We start from the raw sequence: 25680 nt of genomic DNA, 5'->3' as shown, positions 1-25680 counted from the left end.
TCTTGTGCTGCAACTTACACCCATTGCTCCTTATCCTATCCCAGGGAGCAGTGAGCAGAGCCTGTCCCCCCCTCCTGGCCAGCCTTCAGGTACTTATAAACATTTATCAAATCCCCTCTAAGTCATCTCTTTTCCAGACTAGGAAGTCCCAGGTCCCTCAGCTTCTCATCAGGCAGTGCTCCAGTCCCCTCACCACCTTCGTAGCCCTCCACTGGACCCTCTCCAGCAGATCACTGTCCCTCTTAAACTGGGGAGCCCAAAACTGAACACAGTATTCAAGATGAGGTCTCACCAGGGCAGAGTAGTGGGGGAGAACCTCCCTTGATCTGCTGGACACACTCCTCCTAATGCACCCTAGGATCCCATTGGCCTTCTTGGCCACAAGGCCACATTGCTTTGCCATGGATAACTTGTTATCACTACAGTCTAGGGCATGAAGAGTGGTGAGCAGCCCTGTGGAGGACTTGAGGGTGCAGAGCTGGACATGAGCCACCACTGAGTGCTGCCAGCCCAGAGTCAGTCTGTCCGTACCAAGTCTGGTAGCTATTTTGAAGCCTTGCCTTTCTTTCTCCAGAATTCCTACAAGCATTTCTATTCCTACCTTCCCCATCCTGGTCACTCCCACAAAGGGAATAAATAAATTTTATCACTGCAATTCAGCTATGCTGGTAGAGTCAAACCTTCTTATAACATCTGACCAGTAGCACTGATGGCAAAATAAATTAAATGTAAAGAAATACAGATTACCTGTAGAGAATCCCATTTTCTTGTGGCACTTCGTAAATTCTATATTAAAGTAGGTGACCAAGGCATGGATGTAATCATTACGCTGAATTTGGAGACAGAATGCAGAAGTAAATGCCAACTCTTCGGTCTTCACTGTATAAATATCTACTTCCTGTTGTGAGGAGTAAGAAAAAGACATTTGCATGTGACTATAAGGTAAGCATTAAGTGATCAGCAGCAAAGACAACCTGTTAACACTGCAAGAAAACTGAATATACCAAATTGAATATATCAAATTATTTGGTTATTTGACTAAGCTGACAGAACCTGATAAAGAGAGGCCACCCAGCCAGAGCGTCTCCTTGGGAATGGCAGGGAGGGGCTGCAGGAGGTGGAGGTAAGCAAGGTAGAAGTGTTCTTTGACAAATATAGACACAATGGATGTTGAAATGGAGATACAGGTCCTAGGTCTAAGACTTTTTATCGTCAGCATGAGGGTAGACAGCAGAGCTGAGTTTCACATAGAAATCAGTTTCTTATTTATTTGAGCATCTCTGGAAGGGAATGTGCTTTGGATCACAAGGATGATGACAGTGAGGTGGAGATCCTGGTGTCACCAGCTGCTATGTATGTCTTGCTTAAATGCTATCACCCATTGCCTCACATGGAATAATTCAGGTTGCTTCTACACTGCCATCGCTTCTCTTTTCTGATACCCTTCTCAGTCAGGCAGCTTATTACCAGTGTGAGGGTGGAGATTAAAGATTTAAATCTTGGTGACAGTCTGGATTTTGTGCTGGTTTTGCTTGGTTGGTTTTGGATTTGGAGTTGGAGCTTTTCCCCCACTTCCTCTCTCCCATGGCACCAGCCACCTTAGTTTGGACAAAGGAGGAAGTGGTCACCCAAATGTAGGATGTGATGATGAAGGCAGTGCTAATTGTAGCAGGTAAAGGTGCTGAACTGACATAGAAGCTGGAGGGCAAGAGGCACTGGGATACAAGCAGTATTGTCAGCTCTGGGAAAAGGATTCATCTGAAGGCTAAGGAGTAAAATTAATTTCTAGGGAAAGGAGAAAGTGTCAAACACTCTTTCATAAGCACTAATTGCCTCTATTGTCATTCGATATATGCGTACAGATGTAAAGGGAACATCAAATCAAACAGTCAGAACTCAAAACACAGGCACTTTTCCAAAAGAAAATTACTTTTTCCTTGCCTTTTTTTCTCCCACCTCCACAGAATGAACTGTTAATGTGGAGAGAGAAGCAACAGCATTAAGTTACAGATGTTTGTAACAGTCGCTGAAAGGAAGAGTGGAGTACCTGATATTGTTTTCACTAGATACTGCAGCATATGTTGGGTTTCTACTAGCTGAAATAACAGAATAGAAAGTGTAGCTTCTAGATAAGCCTCCTGCCAGTGTCCCTCTTCTGAATTGTAGGTGTTTTTTAGGGATTTGTTTGGGTTTGGGGTTTTTTGTTGTTTTTTTCTGGGGGGGGGGGGCGGATTTGGTTGACTGGTTGGGTTGGTTTCATTTTGTTTTTTGGCAGGGGAGAATAAGTGGAATTAAATCTGAAGACGCTGAGAGTCAAGAACTGTTGGAAATAGTGACAGGGAAAGTCACTTAGGAAAAAGAAGGGAAGAGAAAGAGAAGCGTAGAGGGAAAAAAAGAGCAGTATTTGAAGGATGACAGAAAGTAAGTCACAAAGGTGCCTCTTGCTTTGGCTTAGGAGAAGCTGGGGAAAAGTAATGTGATTAGAGAGTTCACTGAAGCTGCAGTGGCATAAGAGAAAAATCTCAAGAGGAATGCCTTGTCTTAAACCGTATTGGTAAAGATAGAACAGAATCATGGAATCAACCAGGTTGGAAGTGACCTCCAAGTTCATCCAGTCCAACCTAGCACCCAGTCCTGTCCAATCATCGAATCATAGAATGCAGCAGGTTGGAAGCAACCTCCAAGCTCATCCAGTCCAACCTAACACCCATCCCTGTCCAGTCAACCAGACCATGGCACTAAGTGCCTCAGCCAGGCTTTGCTTGAACACCTTCAGGAACAGCAACTCCACCACCTCCCTGGGCAGCCCATTCCAATGCCAATCACTCTCTCTGGCAACAACTTCCTCCTAACATCCAGCTTAGACCTGCCCTGGCACAACTTGAGTCTGTGTCCCCCCGTTCTGTTGCTGATCGCTTAGCAGAAGAGACCAACCCCACCTGACTACAGCCTCCCTTCAGGTAGTTGCAGACAGCAATGAGGTCTGCCCCGAGCCTCCTCTTCTCCAGGCTGCACACCCCCAGCTCCCTCAGCTGATGAATGATTCATGTGGACAGAGAGCATGGGACCATTCAGACCCAGCTGTGTGGCTGGAGCTCTCTGAGCAACAATACCTTTACACAAAATATGCTGCAGCTTCTTTGAAATAAGGCTTCCTACAGGTGAATCCTGATATTCCCCACATGGCACAAATCTCTAAATAGCTGGGAACTTGAGCATGTAGGGACATTTTTTTTCTATTTGTTTTGTTACTATGCTCTGTTATCTGATACAGTGAATGTTCACTAATTGTGTGTGACTCTGTGTGTGTGTGTGTGTGCATGTTCACGGAATGCAGTTTGTGCTTTAGGTAACATTAAACAGCAATCTTAAATTGGTGTGACCTGCAGGACCTTTAAACTCTTCCTGGAGAGTGTAGGACAAATGGGAACATAAAAGAGTTCTTTTCTGGTTTTTGTTCCTTCTCTGTAGGGTCTTTCATTATAAACTGCAAGTGGCATGGCACTTAGTGCTATGGTCTGGTTGATTGGACAAGGCTGGGTGCTAGGCTGGACTGGATGAGCTTGGAGTTGTCTTCCAACATCCTTGATTCTATGATTCTATGAAAAGCCTGGATGAAGCATTTAGTGCCATTGTCTGGATGACTGGACAGGGCTGTTTGCTAGGTTGGACTGGATGATCTTGGAGGTCTCTTCCAACCTGCTTCATTCTGTGAGTCAATGATTTTGTGATGTTAGGGATGGGGCACAGAATCTGGAACAAGGAGTGGTTGCTGCTTATGTAGTTATCATCCACTTTGCTCCCAAGATACCTGGTAAAGCACCATCCTTTGTATGGACAAAAGATGTCAGACTGTGTAGATTTAAGTATAAAACCTGAATATCAACAGTCAGAAAAAAAAAAATCTGTCTTCTTAAACCAAATTACTCTCAAAAACCTTTTAAAGAAAGCATTAGATGTGCACTTCAGTTAAGGGAATTCACCTTCTATGACTTTTTAATTCCAGAGAAAACAACTCATTCTGCCACCCAATCTCTGATTCTCAGGTATATTTTATGAGGTCTAAATAGCTGTTTCTGTCTATGTGGCAATTTCAAATCGCTCAGGCTGATTTCAAACACAGTTATCTTGGACTGATGGACTGTGCATGCACAATACTCACACTTCTGTTCCTTTTTGCTGCTTTCAGTAGATTCTGCAGACTTAAGGTATATCTTAATCTTTCTGCGTATGGGAGTACTTAATGGTGTGTTCACCACCAGCAAAAAGTGAAAGAAAACATTAGAACTGAGTCTTTAGGATAAATGAGAACACTCTTGAATTCATAGAATCATAGAATCAACCAGGTTGGAAGAGATCTCCAAGATCATCCAGTCCAACCTATCACTCAGTCCTATCCAATCAATTAGACCATGGCACTAAGTGCCTCATCCAGGTTTTGCTTGAACACCTCCAAGGTTGGTGACTCCACCACCTCTCTGGGCAGCCCATTCCAATGCCAATCACTCTCTCTGGCAACAACTTCTTCCTATCATCCAGCCTAGATGTCCCGTGGCACAACTTGAGACTGTGTCCCCTTGTTCTGTTGCTGGTTGCCTGGCAGAAGAGACCAGCCCTACCTGGCTACAACCTCCCTTCAGGACCCTCATGGACCTCAGTACCACTGCTGCTGATGCATACAGCCTTAGTCACAAATGCACTACCACATGGGGATTCCTTCACATGGAAGGAATTTTAGAGGTTTTATTTTTTCCCACAGATTTTTAACCTGGTCTTGTTATCACATCATCAGAAAGTACTCTTGTACATGGAACAGCATACAAATTAACCTCTGGCTGCAGATGTTTGGGCTAACAAGTAAATATGAATAAATTATGTCCCAGTTCCGATCTCCTGCTTCGGAATAAATCTGAGTTATTTCATCAGAGCTGACCAATGCAGAAACTGGTATTTGAGTCTTTTAAAGTGAAAATAGTATGGATTAATGCCTTCTCCTCAGGAGTGTTTGCAACATCTATTTACAAGAAGGTTGGGCAGCTAAAATTCCTACTTAAATACACCATGTTTCTACCCATTATCTGCACATGTATAATTCGTAGGAGTCTTAAGTTACAGTGAGCAGTAACCAGACAAATCCCAAGGAGCATCTTGCTTTTGGATATGCCATAAGTTGTCAAGGTAGTCCATACTTCACTCCAGGAGGGGCTGGTATTGGGTATGTGCAACATATGAGCACTGCCTAATTTAAAACTGCACAACTTTCCTTCTCAGTATGATGGCATTCTGCAAGCTAGACGAAGGCATACAAAGACAGTAATAAAACATAAGCAGCGGTTCTCCAAAGAACCTAAAGTTAGGTTTAAACAGCCATAATTAGATACATTTGGAATTACCAAACCTTTATTAAACAGGCATTGGTCACCACTTGCTTTGGATCTACTATGTCCACCAAAGGCTCCTTCATGGCAACATCCCTAATACAGGTCATGTCAAAGCCGTACACATTCTCCCACCCTGTCAATGCAAATGGATGTGTCAAAGGTTAGCAATAATAATAAAAAGCATCTTTAATATGAAATAAATTTTACCAGCGCCCTAAATTCCAACTGTCTTTTAGTTCTTTCATCCCTACCCCAATTTTTTATGTCATCTGCTATTTTGCAGATAATGTAGTTGTAGGAAAATAACCCCTCCATGTACATCTTTGAACAACCAGCCCTTGGTTTGTAGTGCTCCCCAAACTGCTTTAGATGAGATTTGTTGATGATTTTCATGGCTTTAGACATTTGGCAGTGTTGACCCAAATCGCTGGTTCACAGGATCAGAGGCTCACAGGATGTTAGGGGTTGGAAGGGACCCAAGGAGATGATCAAGTCCAAACTCCTTGCCAGAGCAGGACAATACTATCTAACACAGATCACAGAGGAACACATCCAGACAGGCCTTGAAGGGCTCCAGAGAGAGAGACTCCACAACCTCTCTGGGGAGCCTGTGCCAGTGCTCTGTGGCCCTTACAGTAAAGAAGTTCCCCTTGTGTTGAGGCAGAACCTCATTTGCTGAAACTTACACCCATATCATATAATATGGCAAGTTTAGACTTGGAAATAGGTGCTATGGTTATTCTAGCCTTTCCTATCCATACTGATTAACATTTCCATGGCTTATAGCTGTTTGCACACTCTTAATTATAAGTAGCAGCTTCAGCAAGTGAATTACTGACAGGAGTAGAATTATACGTGTGTTTCAGTATTTGAAGCATTCAAGTTTTAATCTGCCTGTCGAAAATGCAACATGTCCACTTTCTGAAAGATTTAAAAAGTGTTCTGATCTGTACTCTAACTGTTCCTCTGCTTGTTTCAATAAAGACTTCTTATCTTGCTGAGGTTCTTTTCCCTTGGAATAAAATGAAAGCACTGAAACATGGAGAAGTACACTGGCATGGCTTTCAAGACTGCATAACAAAATGAAAACAATCTTGCTGAGGTGTGGGAATGCAATGTGAGAGCAAACACTGACCTTGGTTCCCACAGCTGGCTACTTATCTGGGGAGAAGGATAGATAAGTGGACATTGTGTTAATGAGGAAAACAAGGCATGGTATATGTAAAAGACTGGGTTGATGTTGCCTCATTATGCTAATGTGTAGGTGTGTGCTCTATGCTCAAGATTATATAATGAGAGCCAGAATGATCAATAAACGTCTCTGGTATAATTCACATTGAATAGTCTGGAGTCCATGTGGCATCCCTCTGATCACACTGATCTGTGTGAGCTTTGATCACGTTCTCCCCCAGCAGCAACAGGTAGCTGCTACACTGAGGTGCTTTTTTCTTGGGAAAAAATGAAAGCACAGAAACATTGCAAAGTACACTGGCATGGCTCTTAAGATTGCATAACAAAATCCTCCAAAAGTAAAAGTGAAACTGTAGTCTTATCAATCACGCTCCTGGAGGTGTTCAAGAAAAGACTCGATGGGACACTTAGTGCCATGGTCTAGCTGATTAGCTAGGGCTGGGGATAGGTTGGACTGGATGATCTTTGAGGTATCTTCCAACCTGGTTGATTCTAAGATACTATGATTCTCTCTCTAACCTGCTGTCTGTGTAACTAATCCTTCTGCTTCCTAACACCCCTGGCCAATTCTCCAAACTTACCTTGAAAGTAAGGCAAAGTCTGGGATAAGGTAGAGGGGTGGGAAGAAGGTGGAAGGGTGGTTGGGAGCCCCTCCTGGACACTCTGGTTTCTGGGATGGCTGTTGTGTTTCTGTATTGCTTTTAACTTGTCTCTGTCTGTCTATAGCTGTATAGATTGTAAATACCTGCTTGGATATTGTGCTCAGCTGTAAATATAAAGCTGCATTTTTTTATTTCCAGCCACTGAGCTTAGTCTGGGTGATTTTCTTAAGGGTAGGGGGGCAGGTAACACCCAAACCATCACAGTGTCTTAAAAGAGAATGGCCTTTTAGAAGAGGAAACGAACACCAGATTTATCTACTGATTAAAAAATAGATTAGTTGAAGACAAGTGTTTTGTCTGTGAGAAAAGGAAAAGGCTCAAGGCTTAGAAATGAAGAGGTTCAAAAGCGAGATGAAAGATGGCACACAGGATTTTTTTAGGCCAAAATTATTTTGATGCCTTTACAGAACGGATACCTCACACATGCTTTTGTATCTGTACATTTTGTAAGGAATTTAGGTGTCAATGGCATTGCATAACTGAGAAAAATCAAGTCTACGCATGTGGAGCAGAGAGAATTCTTTCTGGCACCTACATAGACTTCTTATCTGCACTGGGCTTGCTTTTGACCTAAAATGGCAGTGTTGACCCACTGGCAGTTCTTTCTATTGGCACTGAATTTGAGGACAGAAACAGCAAGCTTTCTCTTCTGAGAGCAGCTGAGAGGCAAAGAATGAGGACTTTGGCATTTTAATTTAAAGACTGACTGAAGCCACCACTTTTACCCAACAAAAATCCTTAGTTAATAAAATTGCTTAGGAATTTTGTGGATTTTTTCCCCTCACACTAATAGAAAATGAGGAGGAATAACAAACTGCACCAGTACAGGCTGGGAGTTAACCATGGCACAGCAATGTGCCCTTGTGGCTAAGAAGGCAAATGGGATCCTGGGGTGTATTAAGAAGAGTGTGCCCAGCAGATCAAGGGAGGTTCTCCTCCCCCTCTACTCTGCCCTGGTGAGACCTCATCTTGAATACTGCCTTCAGTTTTGGGCTCCCCAGTTTTAGAGGGACAGGAATCTGCTGGAGAGGGTCCAGTGGAGGGCTAAAAAGGATGATTTGGGGACTGGAGCACTGCCTGATGAGGAGAAGCTGAGTGACCTGGTGCTGCTTAGTCTGAAGAAGAGAAGACTGAGAGGAGATTTAATCAATGTTCATAAACATCTGAGGGCTGGGGGTCAGGACAGGGCAGGACAGGCTCTGCTCATTTGCTCCCTGGGATAGGACGAGGAACAATGGGTGTAAACTGCAGCAAAAGAGGTTCTGCCTCAACACAAAGGGGAACTTCTTTACTGTAAGGGCCACAGAGCACTGGCACAGGCTCCCCAGAGAGGTTGTGGAGTCTCTCTCTCTGGAGCCCTTCAAGGCCTGTCTGGGTGTGTTCCTCTGTGATCTGTGTTAGATAGTATTGTCCTGCTCTGGCAGGGGGGTTTGGACTTGATGATCTCCTTGGGTCCCTTCCAACCCCTAACATCCTGTGATCCTCTAATCCTGCGATGTCTTTTAATGAAACTGATCAACTCTAAAAACAATAAATAAAAGCAAAAAAATGTTGGAAAAAAGAAAGAATGCAGAACTTACTAATTTTATCAAAATTATTATGACCAAGTACATCTGAACTCCAATGATCTCAGAGACGAGTTGCATGTGAACCAGGAGCTGTGACCTTCTGGTGATGAATGTGAACCACATGCTAAGATATGAGAAGGGTCCAAGAAAATTAGGTTTACTAAGCCTGTGGCAGATCTAATTGCTACCTGCTGCTACAAAAACCAAAAAGTCAGATTCCCTTCATCTGATAAGGGACAATGAAGCAAGGTTCTGCAAGGAAAATTCTGACTGGATATTCAGAAACATGTTTCCTTCTCAGGAAGATTTCCTGCTCAGAGATGCTATGGAATCCCAGTATCCTAACTGCAGGGTGAGGCCCTGAGTGATCTGTTTGAACTGAAATCTGTCCTGCTTTTAGCAGGAGGCTGAACCTGCAGAAGTCAGCAACAGCATCAGCTATTCAAAGAAACTTAAAGGGAAAAAAAAAAACCACCTGCATTTGAAATGTAAAGGAAAAGCATCTGTGAAATTAAAAAAAACCCCAACTTAGAACTTGTTTTTTTCACATCAAAATAAAAATTTCAGGAACTTATTTGTTGTTTTAATGTTCTCACAAAGCATTTTGAGAAGTTAAAAAAAGCATTGCATGCTGGTTTGTTTTTGTTCCCCTCTTCACAACCTTATTTATGAGATGATTTTTTTTTAAAGCTTGTTTCTTAGTATCTACAATTCATTTGCCTATTTTGGGTTTGTTTGCTTTGTTTTCTTATTTCAAACCCAAAAACCCGGCACCAGGATGGGAAAAGAACACTGTCAGTTTCAACAGCAGTCCAAAACATAAAACCCCACATTCAAAAAGAGAGGTAAAGGTACTAATATAACTCTAAGCAAAGTCTACATCAATTTATTCATGCACTGTAAGTTACAGTAAGCTTCTTAAATTTATCACCAGGTTAGAACTTTTTCATTGTTCAGGTTTAGATTAGAATCCTGGCCTGGTCAACATGATCTCTTGGTCCTGCAAAGCTTTGCCAGTGAAAAGCTTACAGTGGACCACAACAAAGCAAGTATTTTAGGGAAATAACCACTAAGAAGTGTTACTCTTAGGCATTTACTCACAGTGAATTTTGAAGTCCTTATACTGTCTGTCTTCAATTGCTACCACGTACAAAGCAGCTCGGTCTGGAAACATTAGCCCTCCAGGTTTCTGTTGATGAATTGTGGGGAAATGGATCTTGTAATCTATTCACCTGACAAAGACATCACATTTTGAACTGCACATACGAAAAACAGACAAGCACCCCTTGCATGCCTTTATTGTTTTCCTTCAGCCTGTCACATCAGCTTTAATCTCAGCAACTCCTGCAGACCGTAGCAATGTCATCAGGCATTCCACCGGCAGTTAATCAAAAGCAAAGCTCGCTCCCTGAGAGGCCCTTTTTTAATCTTTTCACTGACATCTAAGAAATGGCACGTGGAGATGTAGCTGTGTCTTGTTATTGTGAGGGCAGGAGAGGGAAGGCTTATTCTCACAAAGCAAAAGACAACTGGTCCACCAAAGAGCGTGACATGCAGAGCACCTACCAGCCATTTGTCTCGTGCGAAGATGACCGTGTTTAACATTGACTCATAGAACAGACAGTAACCCATCCACTCACTGATGATGATGTCTACTTTATCCACAGGTAATTCGACTTCTTCCACTTTACCTTTAAATATTGTGATTACTGAAAAAAGAATCCAAATAAGTATATTTCACACGACCAAACATCTCACTAAGTCCCACACTGGTAGAAGTCAGGCTGACTTTTTCAATGTTACTTTCATCTTGAGTGCCTGTAGGTAGGGCATCGCTCAATGCTATTGTAAAAGTACTTACAGTAAGTACAATAAGGAAAAGGATTAGAATCAGTGGAAAAGATAAAAATCCCAAACCAAATAAACCCCATATGAAAAAAACAAACAAACAAACAAACAAACAGCCAAAACCAGGCCTTACACAGTTACCTGCATGATCTGATTTACATTTCTAGATCATTGACAGGGAATACAAAGAATTCACCTGGAATCCTTTAAGCATCTCTGGAGGGATATATGACCTCATCACAGGGATGACACAGATTGATTGAACTCATTCTCATTTTCTTTTTGAATATGCTTGCTTCACAATGGGAGAGGAAGAACTGACTCAACTGAAGGACCAGATGATCCTTCTGGTCCCATCTAACACTGACTGATTCTATGATTCTATGACTCAACTGACTCAGCTAAGGGAGAACTGACTCAGCTGAAGAAGATCTAGCCTGATGCTCCACAAACACCAAACATTGTAAAAACAGGCTTTTCTCATGGAATCTTAGAATCATAGAATCGACCTGGTTGGAAGAGACCTCCAAGATCATCCAGTCCAACCTAGCACTCAGCCCTGTCCAATCAATCAGACCATAGCACTAAGTGCCTCATCCAGGCTTTGCTTGAACACCTCCAGGGACACTGAATCCACCACCTCCCAGGGCAGCCCATTCCAATGCAAATCACTCTCTCTGCCAACAACTTCCTCCTAACATCCAGCCTAGACCTCCCCCACCACAACTTGAGACTGTGTCCCCTTGTTCTGTTGCTGGTTGCCTGGCAGAAGAGACCAACCCCACCTGGCTACAGCCTCCCTTCAGGTAGTTGTAGACAGCAATGAGGTCACTCCTGAGCCTCCTCTTCTACTGGCTCAACAGCCCCAGCTCCCTCAGCCTCTCCTCACAGGGCTGTGCTACAAGCCTCTCACCAGTTTCGTTGCCCTTCTGTGGACACGCTCCAGCACCTCAACATCTCTCTTGAATTGAGGAGCCCAGAACTGGACACAGCACTCAAGGTGTGTCCTGACCAGTGCTGAATACAGGGGAAGAAGAACCTCCTTTGTCCTACTGGCCACACTGTTCCTGATCCAGGACAGGATGCCATTGGCTCTCCTGGCCACCTGGGCACACTGCTGGCTCATCTTCAGCTACTCCCTACCAGCACCCCCAGATCCCTCTCTGCCTGGCTGCTCTCAGCCACTCTGTCCCCACAAGGATCATCTGGTCCTTCAGTTGAGTCAGTTCTTCCTCTCCCATTGTGGAGCCAGCTGTGCTAGTTTGAAGCAAGCTACAATGTTTTGGTAAAAGAACTAGATAATGGGCAGTGAAATGAAAAACAATTGTGTCTCCTTCTCTCACAGTCACGCTGGGAATTCTGGGAAGAAGAAGTAAACATTCTCCATTTTGTCTTTCATTCTGCCTTTGCCTTCAGACCTAGTCACATCTCATTAACCTTGCTCCCACTAACCTTGCTCCCTAACCTCTTGGCTGCACCTCTCTTCTTCCTGAGAACTGGGGTAAGGTTGAGAGGGCAAGGGGAGGTGTTGGGGTGGTTTGAGAGCCCCTTCTGGGGACTCAGGTTTCTGGGAGGGGAGTTGTGCTTCTGTATTGTTTATCCTTTGTGTATTTCTGTATATAACTGTATATACTGTAAATAGCTGCTTGTATATTTGCTGCTTGTAAATAAATAGCTTCATTTATATTCCCAGAGGAAGTTGGGGCAATTCCAAAAGTGTGGGGGGGCGGGTAAGAGCCCAAACCATCACATTTTTAATTGGCGCCCAACGTGGGGCTAAATCTACTTGTATGACTGTTCATTGGCTCTGGGAATTAAAATGGAGCTAATAAGGCAGCTATTGTACTTGTGTGGGGCATTACTCTGGTCTGGTTTTGTTTTCTTGGCATTTAGTTGGATAAAGGCTCAAATTGTTGCTTATTTTATTGATTTAGCTTATAAGAAGGCTAAAGCCAAAGTTTCAAGTATGTTCTGGGCCTGGGGTGATTTTATCCTTGGTTATGCTGGTTTTAATGTCTCTGAAAACCTTACCAGTAACATTACAGGAGCACTTATCAATAATGTTACAATCAATCGAGGTTCTGCTTTATCTACTGCTCTCATGAGGGTCATCCAGCCCCAAACTGAAATGCCAAGTCCATGCAAGGATTTTTACACAAAAGAAATCGTGGCGGGATTGCTGTGCATTATCATGGCTCTTATGATTTTAATTTTCATATTAATTTTGGTATTATGTGCGAAAAATTCAAAACCAGCTTCTGTAAGAACTAGGAAAAATTCTGTGTCTCAGAAGCAGTCTCTTTCACAGCAAAACAAGGGAACACAGTTATCTGCTTCTCCCCTGCCAGCCTCTGCCCCTCCTTCTCCAATTTCTGGGAATTCTGCCAATGTTCCTGGAGGTAATATAAACAATAATAAGGATAACAATAACAACGGGCAGAGTTTGGCAGGAGTCCCAGGAGGACAGGCAGGTACCCAAAATCAGAATGTTCCTAGCAACAATGATAACACGTCAGGGTTGGCAGGCATCCCAGGAGGACAGGCAAATAATCCCACTAATGCTGGTAACGTTAGCCCAGTCAATCCAAATCCTAATGACACCAGCTCAGCCAATTCGAATCCCCAGCCAGCAGACCAGAATCAGAGCTCTGTTAAATCTCAGGCAGATTTGAACTCACAAGCTCCAGGTCAGACTCCTAATAATTCAAACCCTCCAGGTCAGACCCCCAATGATTCAAACCCTCCAGCAGACACATCCAAGTCTGTTGCTGTTCAGGCCTTTCTGTCACCTGCTAAGGCAAAAGCTAAGACAAAGTGTGGTTCACAGGAGGATGTAAGAGAGGGGACCTCTGGTGATCAGCAAGAGGAGGAAGAGGAGGTAGTTAGTCTGCGAGACCTCGCAAATGTGCTGAGACATCAATACTCAAATGAGAAGAGTGCTGTGAGGTTAGCTGCCAAGAGAGAGGATGGTTCCAATGAGTTTAGGAGTGCTATGAGGAAGGTTCTGTTAGGCCAGGGGCAACCAGATCAACAGGAGGAAGAGGAGGAAGATGATATCCAGGACTCCAATGATCCACTCAGAGAAGTCAGGGAGGTTAGAAAGGAATATGCAAGGGAATCAGGTGAGCCAATCCTAAGCTGGCTAGTGAGATGCCGTAGCATTGGTGCTAATGCCCTGCAGGTAGGAGACAAGTCTGCCAAGCAGCTGGGACCACTCACTAAGGAGAGCGGAGTGGACAAATACCTAGCAAGTCCTCTTGGTAGGGTTAGCTTGTGGACACGCCTTTTGTTGGCTGTGGCTATGAGATATCCTTCCCGAGATGATTTGCCATGGGCTGCCAAGAAGTGGAACACTGTTGAGCAGGGAATTAAGCTTCTGAAGGAGTTTACTGTGAAGGAAGTGCTTTATGGAGATCATGGCACTCATGAGCCTGACGATATTCCTTTGGGAACAGGTCTCATGAAGAAGCTTATTAAGCTTGCTTCTTCATCCTATGCTAACATCTTGGCCAGTAAATTCCTAGCAAGGAGTGATAATGGAAGGTCTTTCACTGTTGGTGAATTCACTGATCAGCTCAGGCAGGTAGAGGACAGCTTGTCCCATTCTGGTATAATCTGTGCCATAAAGACTATGACTACAGAGCTTAAAGATGGTATTAGAGATGGCATAAAGGATAGTATTAGAGATGGCATTAAGGAGAGCATGAAAGAACTGAAGGAGGATCTTAAAAACATTACCAATCTGGTCAAGGATACCGTTCCTGCATCATCTGAAAGGGTGCATGTTTCTGCAATCAGGAACAGACGCCCACCTCCTGCAAGGCAATTCCAGCCCAGGAGGAGACAAATTCCACCCAGACAGCAGCAATCACGTGCGTCACTGTGGATACTTCTGCGTGACACATACGGTGAGAACATGAACAAATGGGATGGTAAACCTACTTCAGCTCTTTCAAAGAGAGTCAGGGAACTGCAGAGTGGCAGAAACAGAGGCAACAATGCCAGAAAAGTAGCTGTCACTTCTTCAGCTCCTGAGAGCAACTGCAATTGTTCCAACAGTTGCAATTCCTCTCACAACACCACCAATCACTGTGTACACCCTACATGCCATGTTCAGCATTAGGGATGCCCTGCCTCCAGCCAGGAGGAGGAAAGGGATAGTGGAGAGAACTGAATCTATTGGAATGTATTCATTAGGTGGCCTGGCAGTTCAAGAGTTCAGAAATACAGGGCTTTAGTTGACACAGGTGCTCGGTGTACTTTATTGCCATCCAATTGTAAAGGGACAGAGTCCATATCTATTTTTGGAATCACTGGTGGATCTCAAGAGTTAACTAAGATACAGGCTGAGACCAGTTTAACTGGTAAAGAGTGGAAGACACATACTATTGTAACTGGTCCTGATGCGCCTTGCATTTTGAGAATTGACTTTCTGAGACAAGGTTGTTTCAAAGATCCTAAGGGTCACAAATGGGCTTTTGGAATAGCATCTGTAGAGATTGAGGATGGTAAATTGAAATTGTCCATTAGACCTGAACTTTCAGATGAATCTGCAGCTGTGGGACATCATGACATAGAGGATTTGGAAGTGCCAATTGCAACTCAAACTGTTCATCACAGGCAGTACAGAACTAACCGTGACTCTTTGTTGCCCATTCATCAGCTGATTCGTCAATTGGAGAGTCAGGCTGTCATTGAGAAAGCTCATTCACCTTTCAACAGTCCCATCTGGCCTGTGTGTAAACCTACGGGCGACTGGAGACTGACAGTTGACTTTCGTGCCCTCAACGAGGTGACTCCACCCATGAGTGCAGCTGTGCCGGACATGCTGGAACTCCAGTACGAGCTGGAATCGAAGGAGGCTAAATGGTATGCAACCATAGACATTGCTAATGCTTTCTTCTCTATTCCCATAGCAAAGGAGTGCAGGCCTCAGTTTGCATTCACCTGGAGAGGAATCCAGTACCAGTTCAACCGTTTGCCTCAGGGGTGGAAACACAGCTCAACCATCTGTCACTCAGTCATCCACAATGCACTGGAGAAAGGTAAAGCTCCAGAGCACATCCAGTACATCGATGACATCATTGTGTGGGGCCAAACTGCTGAGGAAATCTTCGAGAAAGGTAACAAAATCATTGGCATTCTGTTGCAAGCAGGTTTTGTCATAAAGACAGACAAGGTCAAAGGACCTGTCAAAGAAATTCAGTTTCTGGGAGTGCGGTGGCAGGATGGTCGCTGTTACATTCCTCAGGATGTGATCAACAAAGTCTCTACTATGGCAGTTCCCACCAGTAAGAAGGACACACTTTCTTTTCTTGGTGTGGTGGGATTTTGGAAACTACACATTCCTGGTTTCAGTCAGATTGTCAAATCTCTGCACGATGTGACTTGTAAGAGAAACAATTTCGAGCGGGGACTTGAACAACAAGCAGCCTTTGATCAGATCAAACGAGAAGTAGTCCATGCAGTGGGCTTGGGACCTGTGAGATCTGGTCCGGACATTAAGAACATTCTGTACACAGCTGCCAGTGACAATGGTCCAACTTGGATCCTTTGGCAGAGAGCTCCAAATGAGACACATGGTTGTCCTCTTGGTTTCTGGGGACGTTGTTACAGAGGTTCAGAGACAAATTATACTGCAACAGAGAAAGAGATACTAGCAGCCTATGAAGGAGTGAAAGCAACTTCTGAAGTGATTGGAACTGAGTCTCAATTGCTTTTAGCTCCTAGACTGCCAGTTCTAAACTGGATGTTCAAAGGCAAAGGTTCCTCACCACATCATGCCACAGATGCAACCTGGTCTAAATGGATGGCTTTGGTAACCCAACGAGCACAAATGGGTAATCTTGACTGACCTGGTCTGGTGGAGGTGATCACCAACTGGCCGGAAGGCACAGACTGTTCCAAACCTGCAGAGGAGAAAATAACTCGTGCTGAGGAAGCTCCTCCCTATGGTGATCTCTCTGATCAGGAAAAGAACTATGCTTTCTTCACAGATGGTTCCTGTCGTCTTGTTGGGAACAAGCAAAGATGGAAGTCAGCAGTCTGGAGTCCGACCAGGAGAGTGACGGAAGCGAGACATGGAGAAGTAGAATCCAGTCAGTTTGCTGAGGTAAAAGCTGTTCAACTTGCTCTTGATGTGGCTGAACGTGAGAATTGGCCTATCCTTTACCTCTACACCGACTCGTGGATGGTAGCCAATGGTCGATGGGGTTGGCTAAAAGACTGGAAGAAGAATGGTTGGCAGAGGAAAGGAAAGCCTATTTGGTGTGCTGATCTATGGCAGGACATTGATGCACAGCTGGAGAGTGAAGGTGCAGCACATAGACGCACACATGCCTAAGAACAGAGCTACTGAGGAACATCACCACAACCAGCAGGCAGACCAAGCTGCTAAGATTTCTCGAGTTGATACCAACTCTGATATTGATTTTGACCTTGATTGGAAACACCGAGGTGAACTGTTCTTAGCTCGGTGGGCCCATGATTCATCTGGACATCAAGGCAGAGATGAAACATACCGATGGGCACGCGATAGGTCAGTTGACTTGTCCATGGACGCTGTCACCCAAGCCATCTATGACTGTGACATTTGTGCTGCTATTAAGCAGGCTAAGCGAATCTAGCCCTTATGGTATGGTGAGAGATGGTCAAAGTACAAGTATGGTGAAGCCTGGCAGATTGACTACATCACTTTACCTCGATCTCGTTCTGGCAAGCAGTATGTGCTAACGATGGTAGAGGCCAGCACTGAATGGCTGGAAACCTATCCAGTTCCACATGCTACTGCACGTAACACCATTCTTGGCTTGGAGAGACAAATCATGTGGAGACATGGAACTCCAGAGAGAATCGAGTCAGACAATGATACTCATTTCAAGAACAATCTTGTGAAAAACTGGGCCAAAGAGCACGGAATTGAATGGATCTATCACATACCCTACTATGCACCAGCTTCAGGGAAGATTGAGTGCTACAACAGTTTGCTGAAAACCACCCTAAAAGCTATGGGGGGTGGAACTCTGAAAAACTGGGACAAATATTTTGCACAAGCAACCTGGTGTGTAAATTGTAGAGGTTCAGTAAACAGAGCAGGACCTGCACAATCAGATTTGGTCCAAACAGTAGACGGTGATAAAGTTCCTGTTGTACGTGAAAAGAATCTGTTAGGGAAAACTGTTTGGGTATTTTCACCTTCAGGCGAAGGGAAACCTGTCCGAGGGGTGGTTTCTGCTGAAGGTCCTAGTCATACATACTGGGTAATGCAGGAGAATGGTGAAATCCAGTGCATTCCACAGAGAAATCTAACCTTAGCTGAGAGAGTTTAAATTCAGAGTGTATAATACAAGTTGTTAGGAGTTTTTTGTTCTAGGTAACATCGGCGCCCAACACTGAGAGAAATCTACAGTGTGTGAGCACGAACCCAACGTCACCTGGGAGTCGTGTTCTGAGCTTTTGAATCACCTACATCTGATTGAAGTGTGAACTGAACTTGTATATATTGTTTTAGTGTAAATATTGGTTTAGATTAGATTGGATAATTCTCAGCGATACTCTGAGCGAAGTAGACAAGGGGTGGATTGTGCTAGTTTGAAGCAAGCTGGAATGTTTTGGTAAAAGAAATAGATAACAGGCAGTGAAATGAAAAACAATCGTGTCTCCTTCTCTCACAGTCACGCTGAGAATTCTGGGAAGAAGAAGTAAACATTCTCCATTTTGTCTTTCATTCTGCCTTTGCCTTCAGACCTAGTCACATCTCATTAACCTTGCTCCCACTAACCTTGCTCCCTAACCTCTTGGCTGCACCTCTCTTCTTCCTGAGAACTGGGGTAAGGTTGAGAGGGCAAGGGGAGGTGTTGGGGTGGTTTGAGAGCCCCTTCTGGGGACTCAGGTTTCTGGGAGGGGAGTTGTGCTTCTGTATTGTTTATCCTTTGTGTATTTCTGTATATAACTGTATATACTGTAAATAGCTGCTTGTATATTTGCTGCTTGTAAATAAATAGCTTCATTTATATTCCCAGAGGCCGTCTGAGTTAGCTGGGGCAATTCCAAAAGTGGGGGTGGGGTGGGTAAGAGCCCAAACCATCACACCAGCGTATTCGAAAAGAAAATGAGAATGAGTTCAATCAATCTGTAGCGCTACTTGGGGTTGTTGTGGCCAAAGTGCAGAACCCTGCACTTGCCCTTGTTCAGTCTTATCCAACTGGCCTCTGCCTACTCATCCAGCCTGTCCAGGTCTCTCTGCAGGGCTCTCCTACCCTCCAACAGATCCACACCTGCTCCTAGCTTGATGTCATCTGTAAACTTACTGATGCTGGACTCAATCCCCTGGTGCAGATCATCAGTAAAGATATTGAACAGGTCTGGGCCCAGCACTGATCCCTGGGGCACACCACTAGTGACAGCTGCCAACTGTATTGATTGAACTATTTTTAATTTTGTTTTCAAATATATTATGCAGGCCTCACAATGAGGAAAGTAAGGGAGAACTGTCTCAGCTGAAGAAGATCTAGTCTGACCATCCACAAACAGGAATGTTTGTCAAAACATGCTTTTCTCATGAAAACTAGTTTTTCCTTCCTTTCTGCTTCATGACCAAGTCTCTTTAACTGTACTGTTAATTCTGACTCTGGACCTTCTGTCTAGCTTAGACCTCCAGAGCTTCCAACAGCTCTCTGAAGTGACTGATGGAAAGCGTTGCTGTCAGGTGTTCTGTCACCAAATTAGTTTCAAGGAAATGAAAATCTGCTGGAAATTTGATGTAGTAGAATACTGTATTTAATTCAGTTGTTTCAAATATTCCCCAGGCAATTCACCAGTTATTCTCTCACTTTTAAATAATATCCTTCCTATTTACAGTTGTATTCCAAATTCTTCAGAGAAATAATTTTCAGCTTATGTTTCCTACTTTATTTGTTCCTTGCAGTGGGTGAAGTCTCAGGGATTTGGCTTCTTCCTTAAAAGGTAACTACCAGGCCTATGAGGAGAGGCTGAGGGAGCTGGAGGTGTGCAGCCTGAAGAAGAGGAAGCTCAGGACAGACCTCATCGGTGTCTACAACTACCTGAAGGGAGACTGTAGCCAGGTGGGGTTGGTCTCTTCTGCCAGGCAACCAGCAACAGAACAAGGGGACACAGTCTCAAGTTGTGCCATGGGAGATCTAGGCTGGATGTTAGGAGGAAGTTGTTGCCAGAGAGAGTGATTGGCATTGGAATGGGCTGTCCTGGGAGGTGGTGGAGTCAGTGTCCCTGGATGTGTTCAAGCAAAGCCTGGCTGAGGCACTTAGTGCCGTGGTCTGATTGATTGGACAGGGCTGGGTGATAGGTTGGACTGGATGAGCTTGGAGATCTCTTCCAACCTGGCTGATTCTATGATTCTATGAACTGATGCACTTGAAACTGAGGAATATAGCCAGGGATATTTTACTTTCCATTACTAGTTTATAGGATTACTGTATTAATAAACAACAATCTTCAGTTACAGCAATTTTTACTGATCAAAGTGGTCAACATTCAATTTGAGGAAAATGAAGGTGCTTTTATTTAGCTAGAATTAGGTTAGCTGTTAACAGAAGTGTGGTTTGGGTGATTTTTAGAGCTCATCCCAGGGAAAATGAGCCTTTATTTTTTTCAAAAGACATGCAGAACTACTATTATTCCAACTGGATGTTTTCACTTTGTCTACATAGGAAATTTTTAACCCAGAATGCCTCCTTAGAAGTTTGGAACACTGGTTCAGATTGGTAACACAAAACATCAGCTGTCAAGAGCAGAGTTCTCTCTTTTTCCCATTCTTAAACATGTCCCTTTCACTGTCAATAATTCTCTTATACTGAAGGTTCTTCATGCCTATAAGCTCCAGTCACAATTTCTCTTTATTTCTCTTTTATCCAGAGAGAACTTTGACCACCACAGTCCTTTGAAGGGTGAATTTTAGCACTGTTGACAGCTGCCAGAGTGACATGCATGCAGACCAGAACAGCCACAGAACTGGACTACATCTAGAACAGTCACAATCTAAGCAACAGCAACACAAGTTCCTCTCACCCCCTTCAGTCTGATGAAACATCTTCATAAGGCATCATATGGGAACAGATTGTGTTATCCCCAGCTGTACTCTATCTGTTCTGGAAACAGTGTGTTTTCTCTTGAGTCAGCTTTTTTTGCTGACCCTGCAGGTCTCCACTCAATTAGGGAGGAAGAAAATTCCATAAAAAACAAGATCCTTTGGCTCAGTATCTAGATGCATTAATAGCCCCTCATAGTGAAGTGTGCATCTGTAAATCTTAGTTCAGTTGTGTCATTTGCTTATATTGCAGACTAAACTGCAGCTGGGCAGACTGCTGACTCTGCTCAGATAGAGTCTGCCAAAGGCTAGGGGTCTCTACTTCTTCTGCCACAGTTCTGACAAGCACTTGCTCCTAGGAGAAACAGAAGGAAGAAGCAGAGATAAAACCCTTCTACAACATTTGGAGCACACTGAATCTATAAAACATGTAGACAATGCATTTAGGGGCATGGTTTAGTGGTGGGGTTGACAATTAGGTTAATGGTTGGACTCAATGATCTTGGAAGCATTTTCCAAACTTAATGATTCTATGTCCTGTTCAATATTTTTATTGATGATCTGGACCAGGGGATTGAGTCCAGCATCAGTAAGTTTGCAGATGACACCAAACTAGGTGTGGATCTGTTGGAGGGTAAGAGAGCCCTGCAGAGGGACCTGGCCAGGCTGGATGGGTGGGCAGAGGCCAGGGGGATGAGACTGAACAAGGCCAAGTGCAGGGTTCTACACCTTGGCCACAACAACCCCAAGCAGCACTACAGGCTGGGGACAGAGTGGCTGAGAGAAGCCAGGAAGAACGGGACATGGGGGTGCAGGTAGACAGTAGCTGAAGATGAGCCAGCAGTGTGCCCAGGTGGCCAAGAGAGCCAATGGCATCCTGGCCTGGATCAGGAACAATGTGGCCAGTAGGATAGGGGAGGTTCTTCTTCCCCTGTACTCAGCACTGGTCAGGCCACACCTTGAGTGCTGTGTCCAGTTCTGGGCTCCTCAATTCAATGGAGATGTTGAGGTGCTGGAATGTGTCCAGAGAAGGGCAATGAAGCTGGTGAGGGTCCTGGAGCACAGCCCTGTGAGGAGAGGCTGAGGGAGCTGGGGCTGTTGAGCCAGTAGAAGAGGAGGCTCAGGAGTGACCTCATTGCTGTCTACAACTACCTGAAGGGAGGTTGTAGCCAGGTGGGGGTTGGTCTCTTCTGCCAGGCAACCAGCAACAGAACAAGGGGACACAGTCTCAAGTTGTGGTGGGGGAGGTCTAGGCTGGATATTAGGAGGAAGTTGTTGGCAGAGAGAGTGATTGGCATTGGAATGGGCTGCCCAGGGAGGTGGTGAAATCACTGTCTCTGGAGGTGTTCAAGCAAAGCCTGGATGGGGCACTTAGTGCCATGGTCTGATTGATTGGACAGGGCTGAGTGCTAGGTTGGACTGGATGATCTTGGAGTTCTCTTCCAACCTGGTCAATTCTATGATTCTATGGTCCCTTTGCACACAGTTCTTGTCACTGAAAATGCAAATGTGAATTATCTGTGTAGCTATCTGATAAAAGTCCATTCTGGGAATACATTGGCTTTGCACCCAAAGTATACCATTATAGCATTACAGAAAGAGAACAGTCCAACCCCCTGCAGTAAACAGGAATGCCTTTAACTACATCAGGTTGCTCAGATGCCCATCAAGCCTGACCTTGAATGTCTCCATGTATGGGGCTACCACCACCTCTCCGGGCAGCCCATTCCAGTTTTTCATAGAATCATAGAATCATAGAATCAACCAGGTTGGAAGAGACTTCCAAGATCATCCAGTCCAACCTAGCACCCAGACCTACCCAGTCAACTAGACCATGGCACCAAGTGCCTCATCCAGGCTTTTCTTGAAGACCTCAAGGGAAGGTGCCTCCACCACCTCCCTGGGCAGCCCATTCCAATGCCAACTCTCTCTGCCAACAACTTCCTCCTAACATCCAGCCTATACCTACCCTGGCACAACTTGAGACTGTGTCCCCTTGTTCTGTCACTGGTTGCCAGGGAGAAGAGGCCACCCCCACCTGGCTACAATGTCCCTTCAGGTTGTTGTAGACAGCAATGAGGTCACCCCTGAGCCTCCTCTTCTCCAGGCTAAACCACCACCCTCCTAGTAAAGAAGTTCTTCCTAATGTCTAAATCTACATTTCTCTAGTTTAAAACCTTTTCCCCTTGTCCTATTGCTACGTGCCCTTGCAAACAGTCCCTCCCCAACTTTCTTGTAGGCTCCCTTTAAGTATTGAAAAGCTGCAAAAAGGTCTCTCCAGAGCTTCCACTTCTTCAGGCTGAAGAACCCCACCTCTCTCATTTTATCTTCATCAGAGAGGCACTCCAGCCCTCTGATCACTCGGGTGACCCCACATCACTTGAGTACACATGCCATACAATAAATTCTCCTGCCAAACGGCTCTGTGTTAGTCAAAAGCCCCATGTTAGTGCAAAGCTTCCAGTGACAGCAGCAGCCAAACAGATCTAAACCAGAGCAGGAATCTATTGCTGTACAAAGCAGGAGCACAGACACAATGTCAAAGCAGCTGCAAATGATCCAGTCTAGCCAGCTATGACCTGTGCTCCTCTGCTCTCACAAACAGCACTTCTAAACAAGAAACATCTCATGGCTCCAGTTACAAAAAGCCTCATTTTGAAGACAGTATCTTATTTGTGGTGATTTGGAGGCGGACTGAAAAGATCAGCTAGAGATTTTGGGGGGATGATTTGTCCTTAAGGTTCTCAGTAGCTTGAGGGGATTTTTAGTATTTTTTCTGATGAATGTGTTTCATAGAATCATAGAATCAACCAGGTTGGAAGAGACCTCCAAGATCATCCAGTCCAACCTAGCACCTAGACCTTAACTCCCTTAACTGTAGTGCACATCTAATGCTTTCTTTAAAAGGTTTTTGAGAGTAATTTGGTTTAAGAAGACAGATTTTTTTTTCTGACTGTTGCTATTCAGTTTTCATATTTAGTTCTACACAGTCTGACATCTTTTGTCCATACAAAGGATGGTGCTTTACCAGGTAGCTTGGGAGCAAAGTGGGTGGTAACTACATAAGCAGCAACCACTCCTTGTTTCAGATTCTGTGCCTCATCCCTCATATCACAAAAATCACTGAATCACAGAATGAAGCAGGTTGGAAGAGACCTCCAAGATCATCCAGTCCAACCTAGCACCCAGCCCTAGCCAATCAACCAGACCATGGCACTACGTGCCTCATCCAGGCTTCGCTTGAACACCTTCAGGGATGGAGAATCCACCACTTCTCTGGGCAGTCCACTCCAATGCCAATCACTCTCTCTGGCAACAACTTCCTCCTAACATCCAGTCCAGACCTTCCCTGGCACAACTTGAGACTGTGTCCCCTTGTTCTGTTGCTGCTTGCCTGGCAGAAGAGACCAACCCCACCTGGCTACAGCCTCCCTTCAGGTAGTTGTAGACAGCAATGAGGTCTGCCCTGAGCCTCCTCTTCTGCACGCTGCACACCCCCAGCTCCCTCAGCCTGTCCCCACAGGGCTCTGCTACAGGCTCCTCACTAGCTCCCATTTGTGTGTGTGCTTCAATATGGGTGAAAAGAAATTCTTTGGTAAAGGTGGAAGTCAAAAGAAAGGGTATATGTAATAATTTTTGCTTTGTTCTTCTATTTAAGACCTAGGGTGGAATTCAAATGGAAGAATTAATTTCAGAAGTGCAGCTCCAATATGGGATCTGCCTTGCTAATATAAACTGCTCACTGATTCTGTTATCTGTGAGCCTACAATTAAGTATACAAGTATATCAATACCTTTATTGATGATCTGAATGAGAGAATTGGGTCCAGCATCAGTAAGTTTACAGATGACACCAACCTAGGAGCAGTGTGGAGCTGTTGGAGGTTAGGAGAGCCCTGCAGAGGGACCTGGACAGGCTGGATAGGTGGGCAGAGGCCAATGGGATGAGATTGAACAAGGCCAAGGGCAGGGTTCCACACTTTGGCCACAACAACCCCAAGCAGCACTACAGGCTGGGGACTGAGTGGCTGAGAGCAGCCAGGCAGAGAGGGACCTGGGGGTGCTGGTAGAGAGTCACTGAAGATGAGCCAGCAGTGTGCCCAGGTGGTCAAGAGAGCCAATGGCATCCTGGCCTGCATCAGGAACAGTGTGGCAAATAGGACAAGGGAGGTTCTTCTGCCCCTGTGCTCAGCACTGGTCAGGTTGCACCTGGCTAGTGTTGGTCTCTTCTGTCAGGCAAGCAGCAAAAGAACAAGGGGACACAGTCTCAAGTTGTGCTGGGGGAGGTCTAGGCTGGATGTTAGGAGGAAGTTCTTCCCAGAGAGAGTGATTGGCATTGGAATGGGCTGCCCAGGGAGGTGGTGGAGTCACTGTCCGTGGGGGTGTTCAAGCAAAGCCTGGACGGGGCACTTAGTGCCATGGTCTGGTTGACTGGACAGGGCTGGGTGCTAGGTAGGACTGGATGAGCCTGGAGGTCTCTTCCAATTGGTTGATTTTGTGATTCTAATTAACTTCTCCCCTGAGGAACTGCTGTGCAAAATACCACTTACATAGAAACCACACAACATAAATTAACCAGAAACAAAGAAACAAACAAATATCTTCTCCTTTTTCTGGAGTAAGTATTTGTAATATGTCTTACTGTTGTCCAAGTGGTTGGCCTTGATAATTTTTTCTGAGTAGTCAGATATACTTGAGCATTCAACCTAAGGGAAAAAAAGAAGCAAGAGCCAGAGTTATTATGTATTAGAGATCTTAGCTCTATGCATAAACCTAAAATCAACTGATGGCATCAAAAGTTTTGCAGAACACAGAATCACAGAATGTCTTAGATTGGAAAAGCCCTTCAAGCTCCTTGAGTCCAATCATTAGTTTCACACTGACAAGTCCTTGACCAAACCAAATCCCTCAGCACATCTCATCACTATGAATCGCTATGCTTGGAAAGGACCACCAGGATCAGCCAGT

At 44.6% G+C, this 25680-nt stretch overlaps 1 protein-coding gene across 1 annotated transcript in view; it reads right to left on the bottom strand.

The window, feature by feature from the left end:
• Window positions 1-25680, bottom strand: part of LOC135175614 (protein arginine N-methyltransferase 8-like) — a 55069-nt gene that overhangs the window by 10453 nt on the left and 18936 nt on the right. Inside the window, exons 2-6 of the mRNA XM_064143946.1 lie at window positions 25355-25418; window positions 10369-10511; window positions 9904-9991; window positions 5399-5514; window positions 748-898 (exon numbers count right to left, since the gene is read on the bottom strand). Coding sequence (XP_064000016.1) covers window positions 748-898; window positions 5399-5514; window positions 9904-9991; window positions 10369-10511; window positions 25355-25418 — 562 coding nt within the window. The remainder of the gene's footprint in view (window positions 1-747; window positions 899-5398; window positions 5515-9903; window positions 9992-10368; window positions 10512-25354; window positions 25419-25680) is intronic.

Source organism: Pogoniulus pusillus, chromosome 5 (genome assembly GCF_015220805.1).
Source record: "Pogoniulus pusillus isolate bPogPus1 chromosome 5, bPogPus1.pri, whole genome shotgun sequence".
In the NCBI taxonomy this organism is placed as follows: Eukaryota; Metazoa; Chordata; class Aves; order Piciformes; family Lybiidae; genus Pogoniulus; species Pogoniulus pusillus.
Note: the sequence above shows the minus strand (reverse complement) of the source record. Positions and strands in the feature narration are given on the sequence as shown.